Here is a 25,225-nt window from a genome sequence, read left to right as displayed (position 1 = left end):
TGGGCACTTATTAGCTTGTCCATTATTCCTTCTTGAAATGAAGCCAGCAGGTTGGAAAACATACTACAGCTGTCTCTGTTACACACTATGTTTGTGGGAATTTGTTTGCCAAAAATCAGATCAGTTTATACTGGATCTAACAAATTTTGAGGATTGTGATTCAGTGTTCTAGTTTTCTAGCTTTAGAAACTTTAGAAACTTAACCAAGGACCATGTGTAGTTCCATTTGATCCCAGGTCAACACATCCTCTGAAACTCTAACATTAAGCAAGAACAAGAGTCCACAGGCATATTAGCAGCTCTGCGAGGTTGTACTTTGGCACAGCACTGCTATGACCTCAATTCAGCAGCTAGTATGGAAACACACTCTCAGTCACAGTAACAATGAACAGACCGTGCTGATGTATAGAAGTATAAGATTAAGTGTTTACCATCATAGATTAGCAATATATGACACTTCACTTCACACAAAGTACAGCAGTGGCTGAATATTTCATAGAGTGAAATTTGATGTGATGGTGCCACTAGATGAAAAGTTGACAGTTCACTAAAGAAAAAAGAAAGAAAAATTATCTATTTAGAGAATGAATGTAGCAACTAAACATCATGGCAAGAGGTTACTCTGAACACTGTGGTGGTGCAAGATGAACGCAGTGACACCCTTTGGGGCCATGAATTTCTGCACAAAATTCTGTTGAGATGTTGAGTAGTTTCGTCTGGATCATAGTTGTGTTAAGAAACAACGTCTGTGGCATCTCTTCAGCCTCACCCTTTGCATAATTGGCAAAATAAAAAATACCCTCATGGCACCAAGAACCCTACATACATGCAGTGCTACTAGTCTCATTCTCTCGTCACCTGCCAGCAGAGCACATCCTCAGTTATGTTCTTTATTTATGACAGCTGATCTTTACGTATTTTTATCTGTGATACACAGGCGTGGCAGATGGGGCAAGATTCCATTTGGATTGCATGCATTTCCGACACCACAAGTTACAACTGCTGCACCAAACGTATTATTGTGTCAGATAGCTAAGGAGGAAAAGTCTGGTGATTGATGATGATTGAGCAACTTGCATTCAAATTTGCAACTCAGTTCTGGTTTTATAATAAGTCCTGCCCTCTTTTGTCGCTCTTCGCGTCCAGTGACCAAGCAAGTCTCTAAAACAACAAAATGCCTGACACACCTCTCACCACAGTTATTGTAAACTCATCCCTTGAGTCATTAGTCAATAGGTCTTTAGAGGAAAGCTGATTCTGAAAAGAAAGGCGAGATGAAAAGGTCTTAATACTGTAACCCTGGCAAATTAGGGTCTCCATTTCAAAAATCACACTCTCATAAGACACTGTTGTGTAAAGAATATAATGAAATCCTTCAGTTCTTCCCTCCAATCGTACAGGGCATTGTCGTAGCTAGTTGTGACCCTGGGTTATTAACCATTACCAAGAGCAGACACTAAGCAAATGTGCCCCCAGAGCACGGCTGTGGGACTTCAGGCTTCATCTAAGAGAAGAGAAAATTATAGTCATTGTATTTAGTAGCATTCATATAGACATGCCTTGGTATTTATTAACCTAATAATCTGCTGTTCTGTATCTGAAGCACTCGCTTGAGTTGTAAAGTTAAAAGCCTGATTTGTATTTGTGATGCAAACTCATCTGGTCCCCTCACTGTGCCCACAGTTCTCTCTGACGGAGGTCAAACTCTGAGGTGGAGGAGGCTGTAAAGAGGCCCTGAAGGAGCCTCCCACCCTCCCTACCTGATCAGCTGGACCCACCAAATGTCCATGGCTCCAAGGAAGCGTGCTGGCGGTGGGCGCGGGGGCCTCTCCTTCATCTTCTGCTGTTTCAATAGCAGCGATCACCCAGAGATCACCTACAGGCTGCGGGAGGATTTTGCCTTGCAAACCATGGAGCCGGGACTGCCAATGCCCGGATATGATGAGCTGGATACCATGTTCGCCGAGTTGGTGGTAAGTATGAACAAAAGAAATGTGTCATTCAATTTTAAGTAAATATTTCTTAATCTTTATTTAAATTATCACATTCGCTCACCCTAAAGATGATGTAGATTATTCTTCTGAACAACAGCTCTCCATTGTTATTGTTATCCCTTGTTATTCTTAAACGCAAAGATGAGTCAGACTGTTGCACTGAGGTAATCCCACCTACACCATCCTGCGGCCATAAGAATCAGTAGAGCACCACATGTGTATTAATCCACAGCAGAAAATAGTCCCTGACAAATGCACCGTTTACTGCTGTTTGAATAATATTTGCCAAAAACCACAGTGCACATCTGTTTCAGCCCTTTTTGAAAACGAAAATATACATATTTGACCTGCTTTACAACATTTAGATTTTGATGTAGCTTGGAGCTGAGCAGCAAAGGGCAGCAAAGCTAGCAAGTGCTAGCAAAAGTGTCTGTGTTCTGGCTTATCCATGGCATTGCCAGCCTACCAACTCAATAGTGGGAGTGCAAATCTTATGGAAATGCTCAAACTGTTGAAAAGCAAAAGGCATCATAGGTTTAAAAAAAATAAATATATAAATAAATCAGTAAGTGATGGTAATCACTGTAGTAATCAAGTATGGTTGACGTGACACTCATAATGTTAGAACATTGTTATATATATTATATAATATACATTTAGCAGACATTTTTATATTTTATAAAATTGTTGAAGATTTCCAAAATTAGATATATTCTTACGGGATGGTTTACTCAGTTTGACTCTAATACATTCACAAATGAACAGTCATTTCCTCCAAGTTGACACCAGCTTGAGAGTAACAGAGCCAGGCTGCTATTCTTTTTCTGTCGTATTGTCACTTCTAATTTGTCGTACTCTCCCGTCTCTTCTGGCCCCATTTTGCTCTCACGTGGTTGCCACAGTAATCTAAGCATGACATTTTTGCACATCAATAGACCTCATTCAGGAACTCTTAATGTCTCTGCCTCCTCCATCTCCTAATTGCTTGTTTTTGTCGACCACCCTTTATGAGGACATAATTGAGTTAGTTGAGTGTGACAATAAGGAGGCTTTCAGTTGCTCTGAATACCAAAATAAAGAGCCACGTGCTTCTTTTCAACCAGGATGAGCCAAAATGATCATGCAAGATTGGTATGGTTTTTGCTTTTTGTGGAATAGGTTGTGCTCTCTTTCCTTTAATTCAAGCATCAATATGCTGATTTTAGAGACAACATTGAGACAGAAGAAGAATTATTTAAGCACACAGTTGAATGAATTTCCATTTCCTCATTCAGAATGTGGCTCTAATTCAATCAATAGGCGACATAGACAGTTTAGGACATTTGATCATTGCACATATTGATTCATTTGGGTTGTCGGCTTTAGCAAAAGCCCCCACTGTAAATGGTTGCCATTACTCTTTAAAGAGTAAAACTGTTAGACTTGTGTTCAGGCTACTGTTTTGTCTCTCTTAAAGCTAAATAGCTTAAAAGCCTTCTCATGACTTCTACCTCTCTCACATGAAGCTCATTTAGGCATAGTCGTCTTAAGACTGGACTAATTTGGGTTAAAACAAATGTGTTGTAGCTTGGAAAACTCTCAGATTAGTTAAAAGTACACCTTAAACTGTCCTGACTCAAATTTCTACTTTATTCTCGAAACCAGTAAAAACAATTAAACCTTGCCAAAATTCTCCAAAAGTGAAACAGCTCCCAACAGCACCTTTTGTGTGCCTCAGTGAAATATCTGTTACACATTGTGACACATGTTGTTTCCAGATGTTATTTACCACATGTCGAGAAGGCAGACCACGCCTTATCTTTTTCCTCCATTACTCACACGTCTAAAGCCTGTGAGACATGTGATTTGGTTCAGAGTTATTCTGAATTTATGATGACAGTACCCGGTAATATCCCACTGAACATGAGGAGACTTAGCACAAATTGGTATAAAAACCAAAACCATAACTCTGGTGCAACTACTCCTGACAAATGCTTTTGGTTTTGGTTGGGGGAAAAAAAAAAAAAAGATTTATGTAGATATTTCAAAATTTGCAGCATGATGGTTCAATAGTTTGGCACAAAATGTTCCAACCTATTTTTTGTTTTTAGGCTGGAAATAACACCGTGCCCATTCCACTACCCAAAGAGAGTTCTGAAGAAGATTTATTTTTTTCTGCCTTCCAAACATATCTGGACTATTTCTGCTGTTTTTTCCAATTTTGCAGGATGAGCTTGACCTCACAGAGAAACACAGGGAGGCAATGTTCGCCCTGCCTGCAGAGAAGAAATGGCAAATCTACTGCAGTAAGAAGAAGGTAAAAGACGCACTATGCTGTACTCCATATAATCCTCTGTAAGGATTCTGCTGACTGAATGCTTTTTCCTGAATAATATCTGCAAATGTCTCTGATATTTCTGTGTAGTTACATACACAACTGTTTGTGACATCCCTGGAATGCACAACAGACCTTGCATCACTGTATTACTCTGCTTATGGCAGGTCCCAGTATGGGCATGTTGTCTGAAAACTGTATCTATGAATTGCTGATAGTAATGTTTTTATTTTAAAATTCAAGTGTGTTTACCCTATAATTCAGGGTTTGCATAGAGCTAAGAAAAGCTTAGTATAGCATATTGACTAGAGACAGGAAGAAAACTGGATTTTGTAAAGAGTATAAAGACCTCTCCGCTGTGCCTCCCTCGCCTTTTTAATGGTGCTGACAACATTTTGCCTGAAGAAAAAACAACCATTCCTGTACCAGTGGGTATAGTATAGGAGTTTTATGGCCCATTCTGTGTCTTGAGTCGCAGCTGCTCCTCTCCATGACAGCAAATCTTAACCACCTGATCAAAATTTCACCATGAGTAGCTCGCTGACTTAACTTGAATAGATGTTACTCAAGCTGGTTATAAAAATAGGGAGGTGTAAAAGAGAGGAAAAAGAAGGCTAACTCCAGCCTGTTCCATTAGGCAGTGTCAGGAATTCTAAAATACTAACATATATTGCATTTTAATAGTAATATCTCGTTTCTTGAGACTTCTGAACTTTCTCCTAAACAATAAGGTTCTTGTCTCATCGTTCTGTTGTCCCATCTTCCAATTGAGATTTTTCTTTTTAGATAAAACACTTGTTCCATCAACCATTTGCATAGTCTGCAGCTCTGTGACAGTGTCATATTTCATTTTGTTTTCTCTCCCTGACAAAAGAAATGTCAGCTGTTCCTCCATTCCCTGTGCATATAAATATATATATACACTCATCAGCTGCCTGCAGGAAAACGCAGATGCCTGTTCTAGTTTGGATCAAATTGAGTCGAGTTTCCCGGTTCTACTGAATATGTCCTCACACTTTTTGCCGCAGAGATTCTCAAGGCCGTAGATATGAGTGTATGGGATATCCTGTCTTGACTAATATGCAGACAGGGCATGCAGATTTCTAAATATTTTCCGACATCCGGTAACAAATTGGACATTAGGAGTGTTGGGATTTAGTGTGATGGATAACAAGCCGGTGTGTCAGTGAGTGCATTCAATAAATCTTCAGAAAACACAGCTACAGGAAAGCACAATGTAAATTGAAAAGCCCATCATACAATTATGATTTAAACTATACATATAAATATATAACATAACATTGTTTTCACTGTATATGATTTGATATGATGCTTGAAAAGCTACATCAAAAGTCATTACATTTGTCGTCATGTGTCTTTCTCCATGTATTGATGTGCTTGCAACTTAAATTTTGCAAACAGCATCCGCTAGTTCACAGCAACACAGCAAGTGATGCAAAGAGCAGAGTGGAAATGGAAACAGCACGTGCTCCTTTTTCTGCTGTGCCCCGCTTGGTGGCTTAATGGTCCAAAGTGACCCCCTGGTAAACCTTTATTTGCAGCAATAACCTGCCAAAAGGGGGAGGAAGGAGAAACAGAGCAGAATCAATATTGCTGACTCGACATCAAGCCCTGGCCCTGGCCCAGACCGACACAATCTCACCATCTGAGCTCAGGGAGGAAGGGTGTGTGTGTGTGTGTGTGTGGAGACAGAGGCAAAGGAAGTGATTCGTTGTCCAACACAAACAGGAAAGCTTCACTTCCACAACTTCCACAGGTGCAGCTTTTGTATGCGAGTCAGGAAAAAATGGTAAGGAGAAAAGCTGGGTCGCTATCTGGTCACCCCAGGCTCACAACTGATGAGAGTGCTCTTTTTCATTTTCACTTTTTCATCTTTCAGGTTTGTTTTTCTTTGGGAGGGGGGTGCAATTAGATCCCTCAGAATTCAGACTGGGCCAAGAGTCAGTCAAAGCTTAAGCTGTTTGGTTTGGCCAGGCACCTGAGCTGATGAAATCATGCTGCAGAGGATCAATCTTCTTCCTGCTTCTTGTCAGCGCTTCTCTAGGCTGCATCATCTGCCAAGAAGCTGATTTACTGATTCGGTTGTTAGCAGTTCTTGTATTCGTCAGTGACACTTCAAATTTTGCTAAAAAGGTTGTGCTTCAGAAAGGACCGAGCTTTTCCTTCAAACACACTGTCCTATAACCCCCTCATAACTGAGATTGATTCCTGTTTCCTGATGCGTCTTTGATCTTTCCTTTCAGAAATGTGGAAAAAATAAATTCCTTGAAATACACTCCCCTATTTTCTCTCTCATCATGGCCCTTAACGAACTGAGTGTTTGAAGACTGCTGATTCCGATTGGAAAGATAAACTCTTTAAAGATGTAAGAGGAAGTGGTTGTACCTCTGCAGCTGCTCCACTTATGGACTGAACTCATTCCAGCACCAGTCTGGTCAAGCTGGCACTGTTCACAAGTGGAACAGCAGGATCAGGCCTTTTTGTCACTGCACGATCCCTGCACACCAGCCAAGGGTGCACAGTTCCTGCAAGAGCAGCCAAGACTCTGCAAGACTCTGCAGGCTGCTTTATTAACTGACGCCCAATTAGTTTCTTATGGTCACAGCTCACTTGTGCTTAATGGAGCAAAAGTTAAAATGAAAGCCTGCGGGCCTTTTATGTACAAGCCAAATTCAGGGTCAAGTCGTTTTCCCCTCCACATTCTCGTGGAGTTTGAAAATTAAATCATCTAAGAAATGTTTTACTTCTTTTTTTTTTTTTTTTTTTTTTTAAATCTTCTTTTTTTAGTTTTACAAACTATCCTGTCAGGAGATTAATTTTAGCATAAATCCGGCCACATCTTTAATCTGAAGTTTAACATTCATTTGGTAATCTCAAGATTTTACCCAGCAGCTGTGCTCTCTTTTCAGCCCTTCTCACCTTCTCTTGAAACTCAGTGAAATGCTGGAGGATTAAATGGAAGGATGTCTGTGTTGCCCTACTTAGGGCTTTTGCTCCAATTTTCATCTTTTGGCTATTTATGCACCAGACCTTCTGTTCCATGTGTGTTTGTTGGTGTTTGTGTGCTTCGTGTCATTTAAAACTCATGATCTGAAAAGCAATGGTTTGAAGTTCTCCATCTGGTTTGTAGTTTGATGAACATGTAACAGTAACCACATAACAATTTGCCCCCTTATGTGACTTTTTGAATTATTTCCCTCAACATCATGCTGTGAGTTGTTGATGTAAAAATTCCAGGGATGACACAAACAGTTGAAGTTCATAAACAGACAACTTTTTCGCATGTCATTAGCATGTTTCAGTTCCTGTCTTCTCTTAAAATTGTGCAACATAATTTAAATCACAGCACAACATCCTCATTCTGTTGTTTTCTGATTCTCAGGAGCAAGAAGAAAACAAAAGCGCAACTAGTTGGCCAGAGTACTACATTGACCAACTCAATTCAATGGCAGCTGTAAGTAATAACATGAATTGTGTTACTCTTGTTGGATATAAAATTAGGTTAAAATCCAACATGAGCAATTGGTTAGTGCTGGTTGGGGTTCGGTTCCCAGCCTGGGGACTTTCTGTACAGTGTTTGCATGTTCTTCCCGTGCACCGTCCAAAGACATGTTTGTTTGGGTTGATTGGTGACTCTAAATTGTGTGAGTGTGAGCGGTTGTTCATCTCTGTCTGTCTATGGTTGTTGGCCCTGTGATGGACTGGCAACCTGTCCAAAGTGAGCTGGGACTGGCTCCAGCACCCCCCGCAACCCGGAAATGGATAAAGAGTAGAAGATGAATGAATGAATATAAAATTGATTCCAAAACAGTCCTAGGGGAAGTATCAATTCTCTGTTGCTCTTCCTGAGTTTCCTAAAAAACAAGTTTTTCCTTATCTGAGTAAGGGATGCAAATTGTAGGGCAACCAAAATCTCTAAGCATAATCTCTCAACATAAATACAGCCTGACTTTCAACTAAGAGAGCCAACAAATAAAACATGTAACACAACAGTAGGTGTCATTAAGTAAAATAAGTCTATGGCTGTACACATGTTGTTCATCACATTCTGCATCTTTGATTTAATCCGCAAAAGTGTTGTGACTACTGTTATGGTGCTGTCATAATAAAACCAAATCCAGCGTTATTTGACATTTGAACTGTTATTCAGATTTAGACTCTTTTGTTGAACAGAGAAAGACGCTTCTTGCTCTGGAGAAGGAAGATGAGGAAGAGAGGAACAAAACCATAGAGAGCTTGAAGACGGCTCTAAGGACACAACCGATGAGGTGAGTGGATTTTAAAAATGCATCCTCCTCTCTGTACAGTTGTAACCTCAACCTTGGCTGTCACTAATTTCACTGCCACATGTAAATGTGTCCTTTAAGTGTTGAATGCCCATAAAGGTCACTCTGTTGGATGTTTTTGCTATTGTTTTTGTTTGTTTGTATTTTTTTACATCATTGTACCTTACAGAAAACAAAGGAAATGTTTCCATTTTAGGGACATGAGCTTTTTACTGCCGTTTAAAACCAAACTTTCTGAGTGGCTCAATGCATTTACTGTAGACAAAGTCTATTTTCAGTTCCTTTTAGAAGCAATTGAAAGTTGCCAACAAATCAAATTACAAAGGAGATAAAAAATGATCCAATAATAAATCTGGATGATTTCTCTTCCTGCTCTGCTCAGGTTTGTGACTCGGTTCATCGACCTGGACGGCTTGACATGTATCCTGAACTTCCTGAAGAGCATGGACTACGAGACCACAGAGTCACAAATCCACACTTCTCTAATTGGCTGCATCAAAGCTCTGATGAATAACTCACAGGGCCGTGCCCATGTCCTCTCTCACTCGGAGAGCATCAACATCATCGCCCAGAGTCTGGCCACAGAGAACATCAAGACCAAAGTGGCAGTGCTGGAGATCATGGGTGCTGTGTGTTTGGTGCCTGGTGGGCACAAAAAAATCCTGGAGTCCATGCTGCACTACCAGCGCTTTGCCTCTGAGAGGACACGATTCCAGGTGGGTGGAAGAAAGCCAGATGCATGGTTTGTAATTTTACAATCAAATCCAGATACATTAAATCCTTTGCAATCAGCACGAAGTAATGATAATATAACAAAAGTCACGATTTGTCACCCCTCAGACTCTTATAAATGATCTGGACCGGAGTACGGGGCGCTACAGAGACGAGGTCAACCTGAAAACGGCCATCATGTCCTTTATTAATGCTGTGCTGAGTCAAGGAGCTGGAGAGGTGAATTATAAACTGTACTGTGGACAGTTTTTACTTTCACACTATATTTATGTCCCCTTAAACACTTGCATTATTTTTTTTCGCATTAAGGCAAGCTTGGAATTCCGCATCCACCTCCGATACGAGTTTCTTATGCTGGGCATCCAACCTGTGATCGATAAGCTGCGCTCCCATGAAAACTCCACGTTAGACAGGTGAGCTAAAATCAAAAACTACTTTATAAACTACATTATAGTCCTGTCAAAATTCAGTGTTGCAGAAAACACACGCTTATCCTATCACCCTTTCTTTCTAAATTAAACTAAGTATATTAGTGGATCATATTCAAAGGCAACTTCTTAATCTTGTCTCCAACTCTCAGGCATTTAGACTACTTTGAGATGCTGCGGAATGAGGATGAGCTGGCTTTGTCAAAGCGATTTGAGTCTGTAAGTGAAGGAGAAAAAAAAGATCATTGAACTTACTCTTTTATATTTTGTACATTTTAAATATTCATGGGTTTTTATTTCTACTCCCTCTCTTCTAGGTACATATAGATACCAAAAGTGCAACCCAAGTTTTCGAACTCATTCGGAAGAAGATGAACCACACAGATGCATACCCGCACTTTATGTCTGTCCTTCATCACTGTCTCCTCATGCCACGTGAGTCATTATTTACATTATTAGTCGATGATATACAGTGCATTTGGAAAGATCCTTCATGTTTTTGTCATATTCTGTTTATATTCATGCTGTGACATTCCAATACTGACAAGATGAAAATTTTAGTATTGGGATTTTTGCTAAATTATTTCAAATGAAAAACTGAAATATCACTTAAATACTTGCTTTGGTGTCGTATTTTTAATCATCTCAATAGTCACGCTGGGATCTGTGTTGAATTTTCTTTCTGTCATTATGGGATATTGAGTCTAGATTGATGATTATAACTTAAGGCTCCAACATATTCACATGTGAAGCCACTGATAGCTTTGATTGCACTGTTTAACAGTCGGAACACTGTGACACCAAACAGAAATGACGTTTTTTTAAAATGTGATTCAAAGAGCCTAGTAAATTTTAAAAGAAGATGTGTAATGCAGTTATTTACATCATTTTGTCAAATTACGCATTTTGTTGTGGCCAACAAAATCAATCTGACCACAACAACAAAAATGCCTTTCCTCAAAAACGCTGCCATTGTGGTATGAGCAAATATTTGCCTACCCTTCCACTTGTAAAACACTGAGAACTCATTGGGCCCCAAATGCCTTCTCTGGCATGTTGTACTCATTTCCATTAAGTCCTCTCAGCTGATAATGAATTGGCTGACTCTTGTTAAGCTTGGTGACCTCACAGTAACAAAATGAAGTGAATTGATGCCTGCTAATCAATGACAAGCATTCACAGTACATTCAGTTCGAAATAGGAAGTGTTATTACTGAAAGAACAAGAATGCTTTCAGATGCAGCCTTTTCTACGGGCAGATGAGAAAAGTAAAGTAAAGACTGAAGGAGTTGCAGGAAGTTTTAGCAGACAAATGGGGTGCAGGTTTGACACGCAAACACAGCCGCATCACATAGAGATTACCTATGACCTCATACTAAAAGCTAGGAAATTATCTGCTAAACAACAAAGTAACAGTGCATAACACATGAATTTTTAATGTGTGTTACCTCAAATATTAGTAGGATAAGGAATTATTTGAGGGGTGTCCAAATTTTTGCAAACAGAGTAGTAGCCTTCCTCCCACAAAATACACAGAACATATGTACCTTCTGGTTTCTATCCACAAAAGATAAGAATATTGACTTTGCTCAGATTATACTGTCCAGAAGTAAGATAAACTTATTCCCAGCCAAACCGAATACTCCACGTCTTCAGTCAGAGGCTGTTGGCAATTTTTATTTTATTTTTTTCTTGTCTAGCTTTCTGCAGAAACTGGTTAAAGTCTGTTTGGTTATTTCTCCTTGCTGCTCACCTTCCTCTTTCAGCAGTTTTTTAGTAACAACACTTAGTTTTGCTCAAGCATTAAGAGTGTAATTAACACACTGGCGTAACAGTTATACACAAGAGCTAATCAACCAGAATCTTGTGATGGTACTTCCATAGTACGGTATAATTTCACAATGTGCATTGAACATGTATCCCAGTAAGACATAGTAACTGGATGTGTCCCAATGGTGTAATGTCCAAATATGTGAGTGATTACAAGGTTTTCAGGTTAAACAAGAAAGCTACAGTAAACACATTGTCCTTGTAACCAATCTAGCACGTGTCAACCTTTAATCATGGTGTTTCTATGTGGCTCATCTGTATAATTTTGGAACATGTCACATCAACCATAATCAAATAACCAGTGCGGAACAAACTTCAATGAGTATTTACTCAGGCCAGGAATCTAACGGGAAACTTACTCCTCCTTCCGTATTTGTGTCTTTTTCTAGACAAGAGAAGTGGTAACACGGTGCAGTACTGGCTGCTGTTGGATCGTATCCTCCAGCAGATGGTCTTACAGAATGACAAAGGCCACGACCCTGACGTCACACCACTGGAGAATTTTAACGTGAAGAACGTCGTCCGGATGTGAGTCTTCCAGCTTCCCCGAACAGATTGACACATGAATAAGTGCATGGGCCAGATGAGTTGGCTGAAGAATACAGAACAGTGATGTGTTTGATCTAAAAGCCATGTGCTTAACAGCGCCAGTTCAAAAATAGCTTCCCTTCTAAAAAAAAAAAAAAAAAAAAAAAAACCACAGGAGTTGTTCTTGTAAACACTGCAGTTAATCATGTGGGTCATCCTCACTGCAGGTTGGTCAATGAAAACGAGGTCAAACAATGGAAAGAGCAGGCAGAGAAAATGAGGAAAGGTACGCATTGATTATGAATATGAAATAGATATTTTACAAGAAAAGCAAATTAAAGGTGGCAGAGAAGATCAATGAGTTATGTCCTCTCATAGAACACCATGAGTTGCAGCAGAGGTTTGAGAAAAAGGAACGTGAATGTGATGCAAAGACTCAGGAGAAAGAGGACATGATGCAGACTCTCAACAAGATGAAAGAGAAGCTGGAGAAGGAGAGCACGGAGCACAAGAATGTCAAACAGCAAGTGGCCGAACTCACTGCACGACTGCACGAACTCAGCACAGTATGTTGTCCTTCACCCCTAAAATAAACCCTGACTGAACATTCCCAATAAACTCTGTACAAGTTTTGAGCAAATGAAAATAGTTGAACATTGTTGTAGTCAACACAACTTGCAACACCTAAAATACTAAGATGACACAATTGTTGTTGCACTCTCTCGCAGCAGCGGCAGGCAGCTGTTGTTCCTGGAGGTCCTCCCCCCGGTCCCCCCGGCGGCCCGCTGCCTCCCCCACCCGTGCCAGCTTTCGCAGGTCTGTGCCCACCTCCCCCGCCCCCTCCAGGTGGCATGATCCCTCCTCCACCTCCCCCACCTCCTCCTCCAGGTGGCCCGCCACCTCCTCCTGGACGTGCACCCATGGGAGGCATTCCTCCGCCACCAGGAGCACCGCTGGGGCCATCCCTGAAGAAGAAAAACATTCCCCAGCCATCCAATCCACTCAAGTCCTTCAACTGGTCTAAGTTAGCTGAGGTGGGAATAGTTGAGACCCAAAAAGACCTAAATATGTTGATACTTCAGATGAAAATATGACAGAGCCAATATTTTTTTTCCTCTGCTCAGAATAAACTGGAGGGCACTGTTTGGATGGATGTGGATGATGGAAAGGTTTTCAAAATCCTGGATCTGGAGGACCTTGAAAAGACCTTCTCAGCCTATCAGAGACAGCAGGTACTGAGGATGAGGTCATTCATTCTAGAGGTGGCCTGGAGGGGTGAGATGGGTGACTGATAGCTCAGCTGGCTTACCTTTTTGCATATAGATTTGGTGTCTTGGCCTGGTTTTCTAGAATGTGTTGTTTTGCAACTTGAAGAAGTTAGAAGGTGGAGTGATCAAATACGAAAAGAGTCACCCTGAAAAATAAGACATAGCTGTAGAAAATGATATAGATTTGGGGGGGTTATTATTAAATGCAAGATTTTAATACTCAATCATCTTAAATGTCTCCTCTCATTTGACATTAATGCCATATTTTTGTCATTTTTGTTCGTGAGTTTATTCATTTTGCCATGTGTGTTTGAAAATGCATGAATGAGCTGCTGTTTCTCTAGTCTAGAGACGAGATAATGATAATCAGTAGTATCTGTCTTCTCTGCATAAAAGAGAATGAGATGTCAACAGCTCTTTTTTTTCATAGCAGTGCAGTGCTGCATGAATACACATTATTAGAAGCTGGAAGACACAAGGCACAAATAAAGAAAATAGCATATTGGGATCTTTTGAGTTCAAAAAAGAAAACTCGACACTCTTGACAGGCTTGTTTCTCATCTGCACAGCATGTGAACTTTAAGCACGTATTGATCACCTGGACGGCAGGCAACTTGTGTTTCATTGCTGCTCACTTCATTACTGATCGATCCATTTTCATCTAAATGCTGAATAAGCTTCTGATTTATGTGCTGTTTGGTTTTATGGGCTGCAATCACGTAACTGCTTTACTTATTCTAATGAGTGCTTACATCTTCCCCGCTTCTTGACTGCATTTTAGGACTTCTTTATGATCAATAACAGCAAGCAGGTGAGTGCACTTACAGTTCAGTAGATATATCGCTTTTGCTCTTTGATGATTCAGTCAGACTTTGTATCGTGAAATTTCCTACTTGATGCCATGTTGTATTTTCAGCTACATTTCTTTTGGTCTCTTCCAACAGGATATATAAACCAATGATACTTTATTTTTTTCCAAGCCAACATCCTTTTTTTTTCATGTGTGCCTTTTTCATTGTTCTTTAGCGCTTTTTACAGATTATAGAGCATGTACCAGGAAATATTTATTCTGTATATGTGCGTGACTAACCAAGAAAAAAAATTGCCATTTTCTAACCTTTATCATCTTGCTTACAGAAAGAGACAGAGGACGACACACTGAGCTCTAAAAAAGTCAAGGAGCTGTCAGTCATTGATGGCCGCCGAGCTCAAAACTGTAATATCCTCCTCTCCCGGTAAGTTTATTATAAAATAAATTACCGACACATTCCCAGTAATGATAAGTTTATTTTGATGGACTCATCTGATGTTCACTGCAGGCTGAAACTTTCAAATGAGGAAATCAAGAGAGCTATTTTGACCATGGACGAACAAGAGGACCTTCCCAAAGATATGCTGGAGCAGGTACTTCATTTGGTTTCCTGCATGCAGCAGAAATTCCTCTGCTGCCACTCATTCAGCGTGTTTATGAGCAGCTGGTTTCAGTCAACCCCAGATAGATGGTTTCTTAACAGTCATGTAAACAAGAAACCTTGTTGCTGTCGTCGGGATTTAGCTGCAGCTACATTTCTCCTGTCAAAATCTTGGCTGTGTATAAAATTAACTGATTCTTTATTTCACATGTACAGATGTACAAGAAAGGTTAAACTAACAAAAAGCATCCTGGAAAATAAGTCACTTTCTGGCGATGAACATCCATGCTGTCATTGTGTTGTAATTCCTCCAACACACTCAGCCCAAAAAAAGAATAAAAAAAATCTGTGTGTTCAGAGTTTTGCATCACCACTACCATTAAAATTAGTGAGCCATGCAAATTGAAGTCCAGCCAGAGTGACCTCTGCTCACTGACCTGTTACATATACACTGCATTCAGAAAGTATTCATACCTCTTTATGCTTTCCACGTGCTGTTATGTTGGGTCTTGAGTAAAGTCTTTTAAAAAAATATCCCATCAATCTATGTTCAAGTGAAAATAGTATGAAAGTGAAAGTAAATATTTTTGAATGTGTATTAAAAAGTATAAGCTGCAATATCGACATTGACGAGTCTTGAACCCCCTTCTTATGACACTTGTCTCTGTCCACCAGAGTGCATGGACAATTTAACACGCTTTAGCACAACAGATCTCCCATTGTCAATAATCCAAATGAGTGTCTTAAATATGTTAAGTAAAGAGTCTGGTCTTGTTCCACCAGCTGCTGAAGTTTGTCCCAGAGAAAAGTGATGTGGATCTTCTGGAAGAACACAAACATGAGCTTGACAGAATGGCAAAACCGGATCGTTTCCTCTACGAGATGAGCAGGTATTATTTATTTATTTTCTTTCTTTTTTTTTAGTTCAGTATTTATCAGGAAATTATATTAGATCTGACAGCTTCAGGTCAGTACATCACTCAGCACATCTGCTGTCAAACAATAGCCATTGTTTCCTCGTCTGGGTTTCTACTTAACTGGAAACAATGGCTGTCTGTGTGAATCACTGCGAATCGTATTGGGAAATAAATAGAATCTGTAATGTAATAACACTATTTGAATTCCAGTTTGGAAAGAGAAATCGTTATGGGGGAAGGACACGTCTTGATGCACCAACACATTAGACCAGCTAAACTAAGATCTAAGAGATTCCTACAGTCACTACAAATATACTTGAGTTTTTTTATCTAGTAATTGACCAAAGCATAACTTTTTTTTTTATTCAGAGTACAGAATGAAGTGGTAGACAGATGTCCCAGGGGTATCTATTAGCTACAGAGTGGGTGGTTTATAAACTGAAATCATAAACTGTGGAAAAAATAATATATCATCAGCACAGTTATGTTATGTCATGTGTCATGTAGTAACCATACCTGCAGCTAGCTTTATTTTGCCCAGGCACAATGTCCAATTTTGTGGCTTCTTGTCTAAATATGTGGATTTCCTTGTTCATAATTTATGAATTTTTTGCCCTCCTCCGACACATATTTTCCATCTGTTGTCCAGAATCAACCACTACCAGCAGAGGCTGCAGTCTTTATACTTCAAAAAGAAGTTTGCAGAGAGGATAGCTGAGCTCAAACCCAAAGTTGAAGGTGAGGAAAGTGTACAAAATGAACATGATTTATGTGTGTCCGTGTGTATGTATATACATGTGGAAAATAATTTTTGCTAAAGGTTCTGAAAATTCTTGTGTTTTTTATATTTTTGCCCAAAAAATCAAAAAGCAAGCTACCAAATATCAAATGTAAATATCTTCTGTGTGAATTTTCTGTTTCTTCTAGCTCTGACCAAGGCATCTAAGGAGATTTTACACAGTAAAAGCCTGAGGCAGCTGCTGGAGGTGGTGCTGGCTTTTGGAAACTACATGAACAAGGGTCAGAGGGGAAACGCTTATGGCTTCAAGGTGTCTTCACTCAACAAAATCGCTGACACCAAATCAAGTATTGACAAGTAAGAACAGTTTTTCAATCAGAACATTACCTTTGCAGGCAGGAAGAGGGAGAATGTATGAAATATAAAAGTCACATAGGGAACTGGGAATGTGATATTTATGAAGCACCACATGGTTTTTCATATTTCAACGTACACAATAAAATATATTGCACATTTGACACCTTCACTCCAGCCTGTACTGTGTTTTTAAAGGAACATCACTCTTCTGCACTACCTGATCACCATCCTGGAGAAGAAATATCCCAAAGTCCTAATGTTTCAGGAGGACCTCCAGAGCATCCCAGAGGCAGCTAAAGTCAAGTATGTGAAGCCCTATGAGAATGTTACAAAAATGGTCTTTGTTGCAGATGAATCACAGGCTATAAGGATGCTGAGAGGCCTGCCAGATTTTTTAGAAGTGAGCAGCTTTGATATGTAAAATAACATCTCAGACATAATTTTGCATCCAAACTTAAAACAGGGGCCCTCATTATACCAAGAACAGTGTAGAAACTTTATTTATGTACAGTAAATAAATTAGTACTTTTACCTTTTATCAATTTTATATAGTATTTCAGAGCATCACTTCAGGCAATGGGTTAAAAACATTTAGAATTTCTATATGAGACAGAGGATGAAGTTAGAGGTTAATTGACTGAATGAGATGAAATAATTATTCAGTATGCTGTGAACTGTTTTTTGTTCAAGTGCAAATGTTTATCTCCAAATTATCATGCAGGTCTCCTCAACGATACCTAGAATTCTTGCTTCGCTCGGTAATACTGGATAATCAGATACCATAATCAGACGTGGCTTTGTTTTAAGAGTTGGAAGACGGCTGGGAACTGCTGATTCGGCCAACCTGCAGACGAACTTTCAAGTGCTTTCTTGTTTTTGTATAACCATCTTTGTTTGTTTGCAGTATGACAGAGCTGGAAAAAGATATCGGCAACCTGCGCAGTGGCTTGAAAAGCGTTGAGAGTGTGAGTCAGAATGATTGCTCAGAGACAACAGTAACATTTTTTTTTTTTTTGGAGGTGGGGGCGTCATGTTGTTGGGTAGTGTTTACTGCAGATCTAGTGTATCTCTCCTTCATCTGCCTCTCTTGAATTGTTTCTCATAGGAGCTAGACTACCAGAAGAAGAGACCACAAGAACTGGGCGACAAATTTGTGTCAGTGGTGAGTCAGTTCATCACTGTGGCCAGCTTCAGCTTCTCCGATGTGGAGGACTCTCTCACTGAAGCCAAAGAACTGGTGAGTCCGCATGTCTATAGGGTTTTTTTTTTTTGTCTCCCCCACTAGACTTGAAACAAGTTGTCTGTCTAAGCAGACTACTAGAAACCCAGGCACTTGTAGACACAGACGCTGAAAGCTTGCATCCCATTTCCTCTCACTGCAGCTGTTTCTACACGACTTATTGACCTCATCAGTCACCTTTCTAGGAAAGCTAACAGCAGGAGTGAAGTGTTCAGCTTCCTGCTGCAGCGCCAATGATACTTTATTGGTCACCCTGCTCGTTGCCTCGCCCAGGTCAAGAGGGAAACTAGCAAGACGGGGAGGGTTAGATCATCTGTGCTCTTCGTGATATCTGCATGATGATTCATTGCGTCATGGTTTAAGAAGCCCTGATTACACCTGCTTGAACATGTCATTTTGAGAATTCATTTAAATCTGGGTGGTCCTTGTGAAAATAAGAGGCTAGACGTGCTCTGGTGAGCCAGCAGAATGAGCAGCACAAAGAAGAAAGAAGAAACAAACCTCAATCCCACAGATGGCCATTTTAGGAGACGTGATCTTTTTACAGCAGAAACCTGAGCATATTCACTTTTTAAAGGAAAGGCTTGACACCCCAAAGTCAGATTTATGTGTCTGTCCACATTTATAGGTGCAAGGCAGGAAGAGTTTTTATCTTGAGTATGTTATTTCCCACATACTGTGACTGTGCGCTACACTGACCTGAGCGCTCAGCTTGTCACATGGCAACCATTAGTCTCTGTGAATCATTTACGATGTCTTGCGGTTAAATATTTGAGAGTGTTTACAGTTGTCCTCCATCCTATGATTGGGAACAAGAACCCCTGCTCACCTTCCAAACACCTCTCTACATCTGCTGTGCCTGCGTACATGCATATAATGAAATAGTTGCAGAACAGAAAGCTATATAAAAAAACCACTGGCATTTAATCGATTGCCTTGTTTATCTGGCTGATAACAAATACTTAACTTGCATCTTTCCTCCACCTGCAAGAGTTATTGGCAGAGCTGCTGTTAGCATTGCAGATCTTAGAGTGTAAATGTTCTCCGCATGATCCCACATCTGGATGTTTCCCATTTTCTTTTTTTCTTTTTCTTTTTTTGAAGCTTACTGTGAAAAATACCTAACAAACACATTGCCTTAATTTGGGCTCCGGCTCCAGTCTCAGCTCTAATCAGTAGCTGGTCAAATCTAGGTTAACATGTGCTTCAAAGCCTGACCACTGGTACCCTGCTCTGGTTTCAAAGAGCTGAGACCTAATGAGTCTCCTGTAAAACAGTAAAAGACGAAGTAAAACATGGTGCTACGTGTCCTGCTGTAAATCTAACCCCATGTGCCCTTTTCTGTTTGGTCCCACAGTTCCTTCGGGCAGTAAAGCACTTTGGTGAGGATGCCAGTAAGATGCAGCCAGATGAGTTCTTTGGCATCTTTGACCAATTCCTGCAGTCGTTTGCCGAGGCCCAGCAGGAGAATGAGAACATGCGAAAGCGCAAGGAGGAGGAGGAGCGCAGGGCCAAGATGGAAGCTCAGGTATGTAACAGTTTACGATTTCCATGTTTTACATAAATAAGCTGAATTCAGGTATGACCACCAGCATGTTATTGTAATGTGTAAAGTTCTTCAACTGATAAGTTATTTTGTGAAATACACACATTTCATTCTTGATGTTCAGCGAGAACATTGAGACCACACCCATTCCTGGACGATCAGTAGCAGGAAGCTAGTTAGCTTAGCTTAGCATAAGGACTGGAAAGAGGGCAACAATTACAAAACCCAAAGTCCACTGATCAGATCATCATGTGCCATTACGTCAATCTGTATAAAAGCATAAATGTAAAAACAACAGCTTGTGAATTTTGTGGTCATTCTGTGTGTTGAGTTGCATGAAGAAAAAAGACACTGCAGCCGACCAGGGAAGGGCTTTGAATAGTACGAGGTGGATTTCGTCCCCTTAGGACAGAGCCAGACTGTTGTTTCCCACCTGCTTTCAATCTTTCTTCTCGGCTAAGATAACTGGCTACCAGCTTCATTATCACCGTACAAAAAAGAGAGTGGGAATAATCTTTCATCATGTTACCAGACCTGCTGGGTTTCTCTCTCTAATGTTAACTTCTACTGTGAAGTGTCTTCAGATTCTGTTAAGATTCTGTCAAGGATGTTTCAAAAAGTGAACCAGATTTATGTGTTTTTACAACAAAAGCAAACGAAGTGTCTTATCAAATAATGTTTGCTTGTGTCACCAGTTGAAAGAACAGAGGGAGAAGGAGAGAAAGGCCCGGAAAGCAAAAGCAAACGGGGAGGACGATGGTGGTGAGTTTGACGACCTAGTGTCGGCGCTGCGATCGGGAGAAGTCTTCGACAAAGATTTGTCCAAGATGAAACGCAACCGCAAACGTATCAACAGCCAGACGACAGACTCGAGCAGGGAGCGACCGGTCACAAAGCTCAATTTCTAAGCTGAGGTTGAGATCATTGTCCTTTCACTCACCCACAAAGACCCCCCCCCCCCCAAGCTCATCATGAGTTTCCCTCTGGGTCAAACTGACACACATTCCTGAGCACCCTCCCCAGCTCCCATCCAGTGCCGCCTGACTGAACCATGGCCTCACATCATTGCAGCAAAGCCACAAGCAGCACAACATGTTCAGGCTGTTCATCCTCTCAGATTTTGATGTGGAAACGGAGCAGAAGCCAAAAACTATTATTAACAACCAAATCTGATAATTCCTGCCAGAGGATAAGTTTGGCCAAATGAAATGTTTTTAAGAAGCTGAAGCAGGACCAGGATGTTCTGTCTCGCTCCAGGTGTGAGAGATGGTCATAGCTGTTTGATAGAATGTGTTCTATGCTGTTTTTGTACGTCAGAATCTATGCACAGAGTGAAAATGTGCAGCTTTTAGACTTCAGGGCTTGATGCTCGATCCAAACCAGGAAGATAATTCCATTAAAAACACGAGGGGCCATTTTGTATGGATAGATTTCATAGATTGGGTGGGTTTGTTTTCACACGAGACAAAGAGAAAGACTGAATATGAACTTCCTCTTGATGCTGCTGCTCTCTTGCAGCCAGAACCATTGTAGGACAAGCACTGCAACTGTAAACGGACGTTTGTTTTTTTTGTTTGTCTTCATTATTGACACGTTGCATTTATATATCTGATCACAGTATGTTTTATTTGAACGTTTTCCTGTTAAGAGCTGGCCTTAACTGTTGATTTTAAATGTTGAATGGAAACTCAAAGGCTTGGGCCTGATCTGCAAATTCTCAACAAGCGTGGACACTCATGGCATAAACTACATATATATCTATATATAAGGTTGTGTGCTTGTTACACATGCACATATGAATTCATAATTACTATGCTAAATGCCATTAAAACCATTACCAATCGAGGCAATACACTTTTTCTTATGATGGGAGTGTCCTCCTTTAATGTTTTTATTTGATCAGATGAAAGATGTTTTCTGCACACTGGTTGGATTTACACTGCATATATATATATATATATATATATCAATAATCAATATCCTGATTTAACAGTCTGTGATCCACATGGGAGGTCTTCTAAATTGTGGAAACTTCACGTCGACATGCAACTTCTGATTTTAATTTGCCCCCTCAGCAGCTGTGTGAATCCATCCAGTGTCACCCCCCCACCCCCCATTCCCACTAACTTTTATAATTTAAATATTGCCTTCCATTGTACAATGACCTGATGAAAATAAATGGGAGAAAAGAGTCTTCATTTTCTTGTGTTCAGTTAAGGAGCAACTGAGCTCATAGCTCCATCTACAGGTCAGTATCTGCTCAACAGGACTCCCTGCTGTACCTGATGTCAAAACCTGCAATTGAATTTGGTGATGTACAGTTTTAATTAAACAAGGTTATTTGTCCATCAGGACATTTAAAAATGGTAAATACATTCCTTTTTTATTTTTTTTAGGATAAATTAGGTAAATCAGGTAAGAATTCATTCCTATAAAGAAAGTTTATCTCTTTAAATTGTTACTATAAATTCCATGTTTACAGATTTTTGGTCCAAATTATGGCTTTTCAAGGGGAAAAAATGCATAATTTTACCTTATTTTTAAAGTTACTTCCCTTTTTTAAAAAAAAAATCTATAACCACGTTTAAATGAAAATGCACCATTAAAGCTCACTTGAGCAGAAACCCCTGTGTCAGTTTGTCGTCTGGCTCCTGGACAAAGCGTGAAACTCCGGTGTAAAAAGCTCTGCCAGCAACTTCCACCACAACGGCCTTGAAGTCTCCACACTTGGTCTCCTTAAGAGAAACACAATACACTTGTTTGTTTTGTCACAGACTAATTCATCTTAAGACAACTATTGCTGATGATCTTATTTTCACTTTAATAATGCTGTTATGTGTTTATCAACTTCATCATCTAAAATCAAAACAGCAGAAAGAAAATCTCATTTAAGGTCCAATTAATATAGGTGATAATCAAAAATGTCCTTTTATAATATATTTTAGTCTTTCTGCCGGTAAAAGAAGTAACGCTCAGGTACCTCAACAGCTTTCCCTGTGAACTGGGATCCAGTGGCTCCACTCTGAAATGTCCTGGTCTGATTGAGCCGGATTAAACCTTTGTGATACTGAAGAGCCACTCGAGCCGTGACACCAGAACCAGTGGGGCTTCTGTCCACCTGAGGACAGACAAAGCAAGGTGAAGACAGCTTCTAATAAACCTGGTGTGGTGCCTGATCTGTGCTTTATGACTTGTTCTGGTCTATTTTCTTCTGTTGAAGTGGAGGTGTCTGTGAAATACCTGAGCCTCTGCAAAAACGCACACGTTGGCGGTGGCTTCGAGGGAATAATCGTCTTTTCCGTCTGTGAGGATGGTGCCATAGAGGAAGGCCAGATCATCACTGGCTGGGTGATGCAGCTTGACCTTTGAGTCAACAAGGTAAATGACTGAAAACAACATAACTATTCCCAAAACCTTTTGTTTTAAAACTAAATTCTAAATCTTACAGAAAGTCAAGAAGAACTGGGATTATGTGTGTAATGTCCCTATTTCTACATACGATATTTATGTGTATTGTAATTGGGTAACATCTTATGAACAGACTTTTTCCCTGGTGTTGCAAATAATAAATAAATATACATAAAAGGACTCTGAAAAACATATAACCTTGTATTCTTGATTTAAACTGAAAAACAAATTTGACAGAATGGCACAACCAAAACGAAGAAGTTGGATTTTTTTGTGTAAATCAGGACTTCAACAGGCCAAATTGTTTCCTTGTACTATGTTAAAATTAGGGTGTCCAGCTATCAATTATTCTTAATAAGGTCATTAAACTCTTATCCACTTTTGTGATTTACACCAAAACTAACTTATTGTAATTGCTAGGACATAATATCGGCATTGATGGGCAAAAAAAGAATGTCCTCATCAAAAATAATCTCATTTTAGATTACATAGCTTGTACTTCTAATATTATTGCTCTTATTCCACATCTGTCTCATTTCAGGGTGACTAAAGGTTGACATCCTCACCATCGTAGCTGACAGCATTGTGGGTAGTGTCTCTACAAAGGCTGAACAATAGTCCCACCTGAGACTTGACAGCGTTTGTCACTGCTGTGGCTGCGTCCACTAAATCTCGAGTCCTGGACTTGGTCACGTCCAGACCAAACTTCTGGGCGTCTACGAAGGCGTAGAAGGCTCCTCCGTAGCTGATGTCCACCATCACATCGCCAAAGCCTTCCAGGGTCACCGTCACATCTGGTAAATAGTCATTTTAGTCTCTGGAGAATGAAAGCACCTTTTAGAAATGTGTTTTCTTGTGGATCGTGGCGGGTTTCCTACCTGTGGCAAACGCAAAAGCTGGCACACTGAGAAACCTCACTCCTCCTGTTTTACCACCAGAGTGCTCAACAAACGCCTTGACCAGGCCACAGGGACAGTGTATGTTCACTTGTGTCTCTGGTGACTTTGGCTCCTTCACCAGTTTGTAGTCGACAGCAAAGCGTCCAAGCGCGATGACAGCATGACCACACATGGTGCTGTAGCCCTCGTTGTGCATGAACAGAACCCCCAGATCAGCATCAGGGATCTCGCTGTCCACAATCAAGGCTCCGTACATGTCATAGTGTCCCCGGGGCTCGAACATCAGCACCCTCCTAAGGTGGTCCAGATGTTCTCGGACATAACGTCGTTTGGCGAGCACTGTGTCACCTTTGACCTCTGGGTAGCCACTGAGGACGATGCGTAAAGGCTCTCCACCTGTGTGCATGTCCACCACTGAGAGCTCGCCTCCCTCATGAGGTGGAAGCTTCATTTCCATCTTTATGCTGAATCTTTTTTTTTTTTTTTTTTTAAGTAAACACAATTTTGAGTCAGTGTACAGATTAATGTGCTAAAAGAAATAGTCAAAAATTAACCAAAAGAAGAAAAAAAAACAAGTTTAACATTTACAAATTACATCACAGAAAACATGTTATTTTATTTATCACAAATACCACAGTATTTGTATTACCACACAGTATTACCACAGTATACTCAAAGTATTACATTTGAGAAGATGGTATAATTTATCTATCTATCTATTTGTTTGTTTGCTCAAAATTGTTAAGCAATCATTTCAGCTCTGTATTTTGATTTCTTTTCTTTTTTTTCTTACTTTTGTATTTGTCAGATTCAGTTTCACCAGTGTTGCATTCGCGGTACCTTAAAAAAATGGAAAGATTAATTTTATATTCCTCTAAAGTTGGGCTGCTAAAAGCTCCGATCAACACTGCAGGCCATTTTAACCAACAGGATGCTGCGGCTGGACAATGTTATTACCAAAGCAGTTATCATAAAGCAGATTTTCTTTTCAAAGCTGTGTGCCTTCAGGAGAAGCGAATTACAGTGAAATCTGACGGTGAAATCTCCGCTTAATGTTATCATGGATCAGCGGTATTTCATCTGGTAGCACCTCAGAAACAGTCACATTTACCTGCTTACAGACTTCTTTGCACTTCGGACTCAAACTTCTGCAGGGTTGAAGGTTTTTTTCAGGCGCATGCGTATTTCAGTTTTCAAACACACTCGATGTGAGTTTAGCGCCACCGTGTGGTCTGGAGGGCAACATGTCATGAAACACTTTCTATGTCCACCTTTGTGGAGTTGAAATCATTCACCACAGCTTCAA

The 25,225-nt window shown here is 40.2% G+C and overlaps 2 protein-coding genes across 4 annotated transcripts in view; one reads left to right on the top strand and one right to left on the bottom strand.

The window, feature by feature from the left end:
• The window catches only part of daam1b (dishevelled associated activator of morphogenesis 1b), a 42,922-nt gene extending 21,118 nt beyond the window's left edge, over positions 1 to 21,804 (top strand). The window contains exons 2-26 of one of the 3 annotated variants that reach the window (XM_029495976.1): positions 1,684 to 1,973; positions 4,201 to 4,290; positions 7,712 to 7,783; positions 8,503 to 8,597; positions 8,998 to 9,331; positions 9,456 to 9,566; positions 9,657 to 9,760; positions 9,928 to 9,994; positions 10,093 to 10,210; positions 11,995 to 12,133; positions 12,361 to 12,419; positions 12,512 to 12,699; positions 12,862 to 13,167; positions 13,258 to 13,365; positions 14,183 to 14,212; positions 14,539 to 14,636; positions 14,721 to 14,805; positions 15,597 to 15,703; positions 16,380 to 16,468; positions 16,658 to 16,826; positions 17,022 to 17,129; positions 17,731 to 17,791; positions 17,932 to 18,063; positions 19,424 to 19,594; positions 20,308 to 21,804. In XM_029495976.1, the coding sequence (XP_029351836.1) occupies positions 1,782 to 1,973; positions 4,201 to 4,290; positions 7,712 to 7,783; positions 8,503 to 8,597; positions 8,998 to 9,331; positions 9,456 to 9,566; positions 9,657 to 9,760; positions 9,928 to 9,994; positions 10,093 to 10,210; positions 11,995 to 12,133; positions 12,361 to 12,419; positions 12,512 to 12,699; positions 12,862 to 13,167; positions 13,258 to 13,365; positions 14,183 to 14,212; positions 14,539 to 14,636; positions 14,721 to 14,805; positions 15,597 to 15,703; positions 16,380 to 16,468; positions 16,658 to 16,826; positions 17,022 to 17,129; positions 17,731 to 17,791; positions 17,932 to 18,063; positions 19,424 to 19,594; positions 20,308 to 20,520 (3,246 nt within the window). In that variant the 5' untranslated portion in view covers positions 1,684 to 1,781 and the 3' untranslated portion in view covers positions 20,521 to 21,804. Of the gene's footprint in view, positions 1 to 1,683; positions 1,974 to 4,200; positions 4,291 to 7,711; positions 7,784 to 8,502; positions 8,598 to 8,997; positions 9,332 to 9,455; positions 9,567 to 9,656; positions 9,761 to 9,927; positions 9,995 to 10,092; positions 10,211 to 11,994; positions 12,134 to 12,360; positions 12,420 to 12,511; positions 12,707 to 12,861; positions 13,168 to 13,257; positions 13,366 to 14,182; positions 14,213 to 14,538; positions 14,637 to 14,720; positions 14,806 to 15,596; positions 15,704 to 16,379; positions 16,469 to 16,657; positions 16,827 to 17,021; positions 17,130 to 17,730; positions 17,792 to 17,931; positions 18,064 to 19,423; positions 19,595 to 20,307 lie in introns of all 3 variants that reach the window. The other 2 variants (XM_029495977.1, XM_029495978.1) reach the window with 2 other exon arrangements.
• On the bottom strand, positions 21,488 to 25,074 carry l3hypdh (trans-L-3-hydroxyproline dehydratase). The gene is made up of 6 exons (XM_029495979.1): positions 25,031 to 25,074; positions 23,899 to 24,389; positions 23,645 to 23,814; positions 22,853 to 22,975; positions 22,593 to 22,730; positions 21,488 to 22,347 (listed from the first exon to the last, which is right to left on the bottom strand). Exons 2-6 carry the CDS (start codon positions 24,374 to 24,376, stop codon positions 22,222 to 22,224), a joined length of 1,035 nt encoding a protein of 344 aa, XP_029351839.1. The 5' UTR covers positions 24,377 to 24,389; positions 25,031 to 25,074; the 3' UTR covers positions 21,488 to 22,221.
• Positions 25,075 to 25,225: the final 151 nt, after the last annotated feature.

Source organism: Echeneis naucrates, chromosome 24 (assembly GCF_900963305.1).
Source record: "Echeneis naucrates chromosome 24, fEcheNa1.1, whole genome shotgun sequence".
Taxonomy (NCBI): domain Eukaryota; kingdom Metazoa; phylum Chordata; class Actinopteri; order Carangiformes; family Echeneidae; genus Echeneis; species Echeneis naucrates.
Note: the sequence above shows the minus strand (reverse complement) of the source record. Positions and strands in the feature narration are given on the sequence as shown.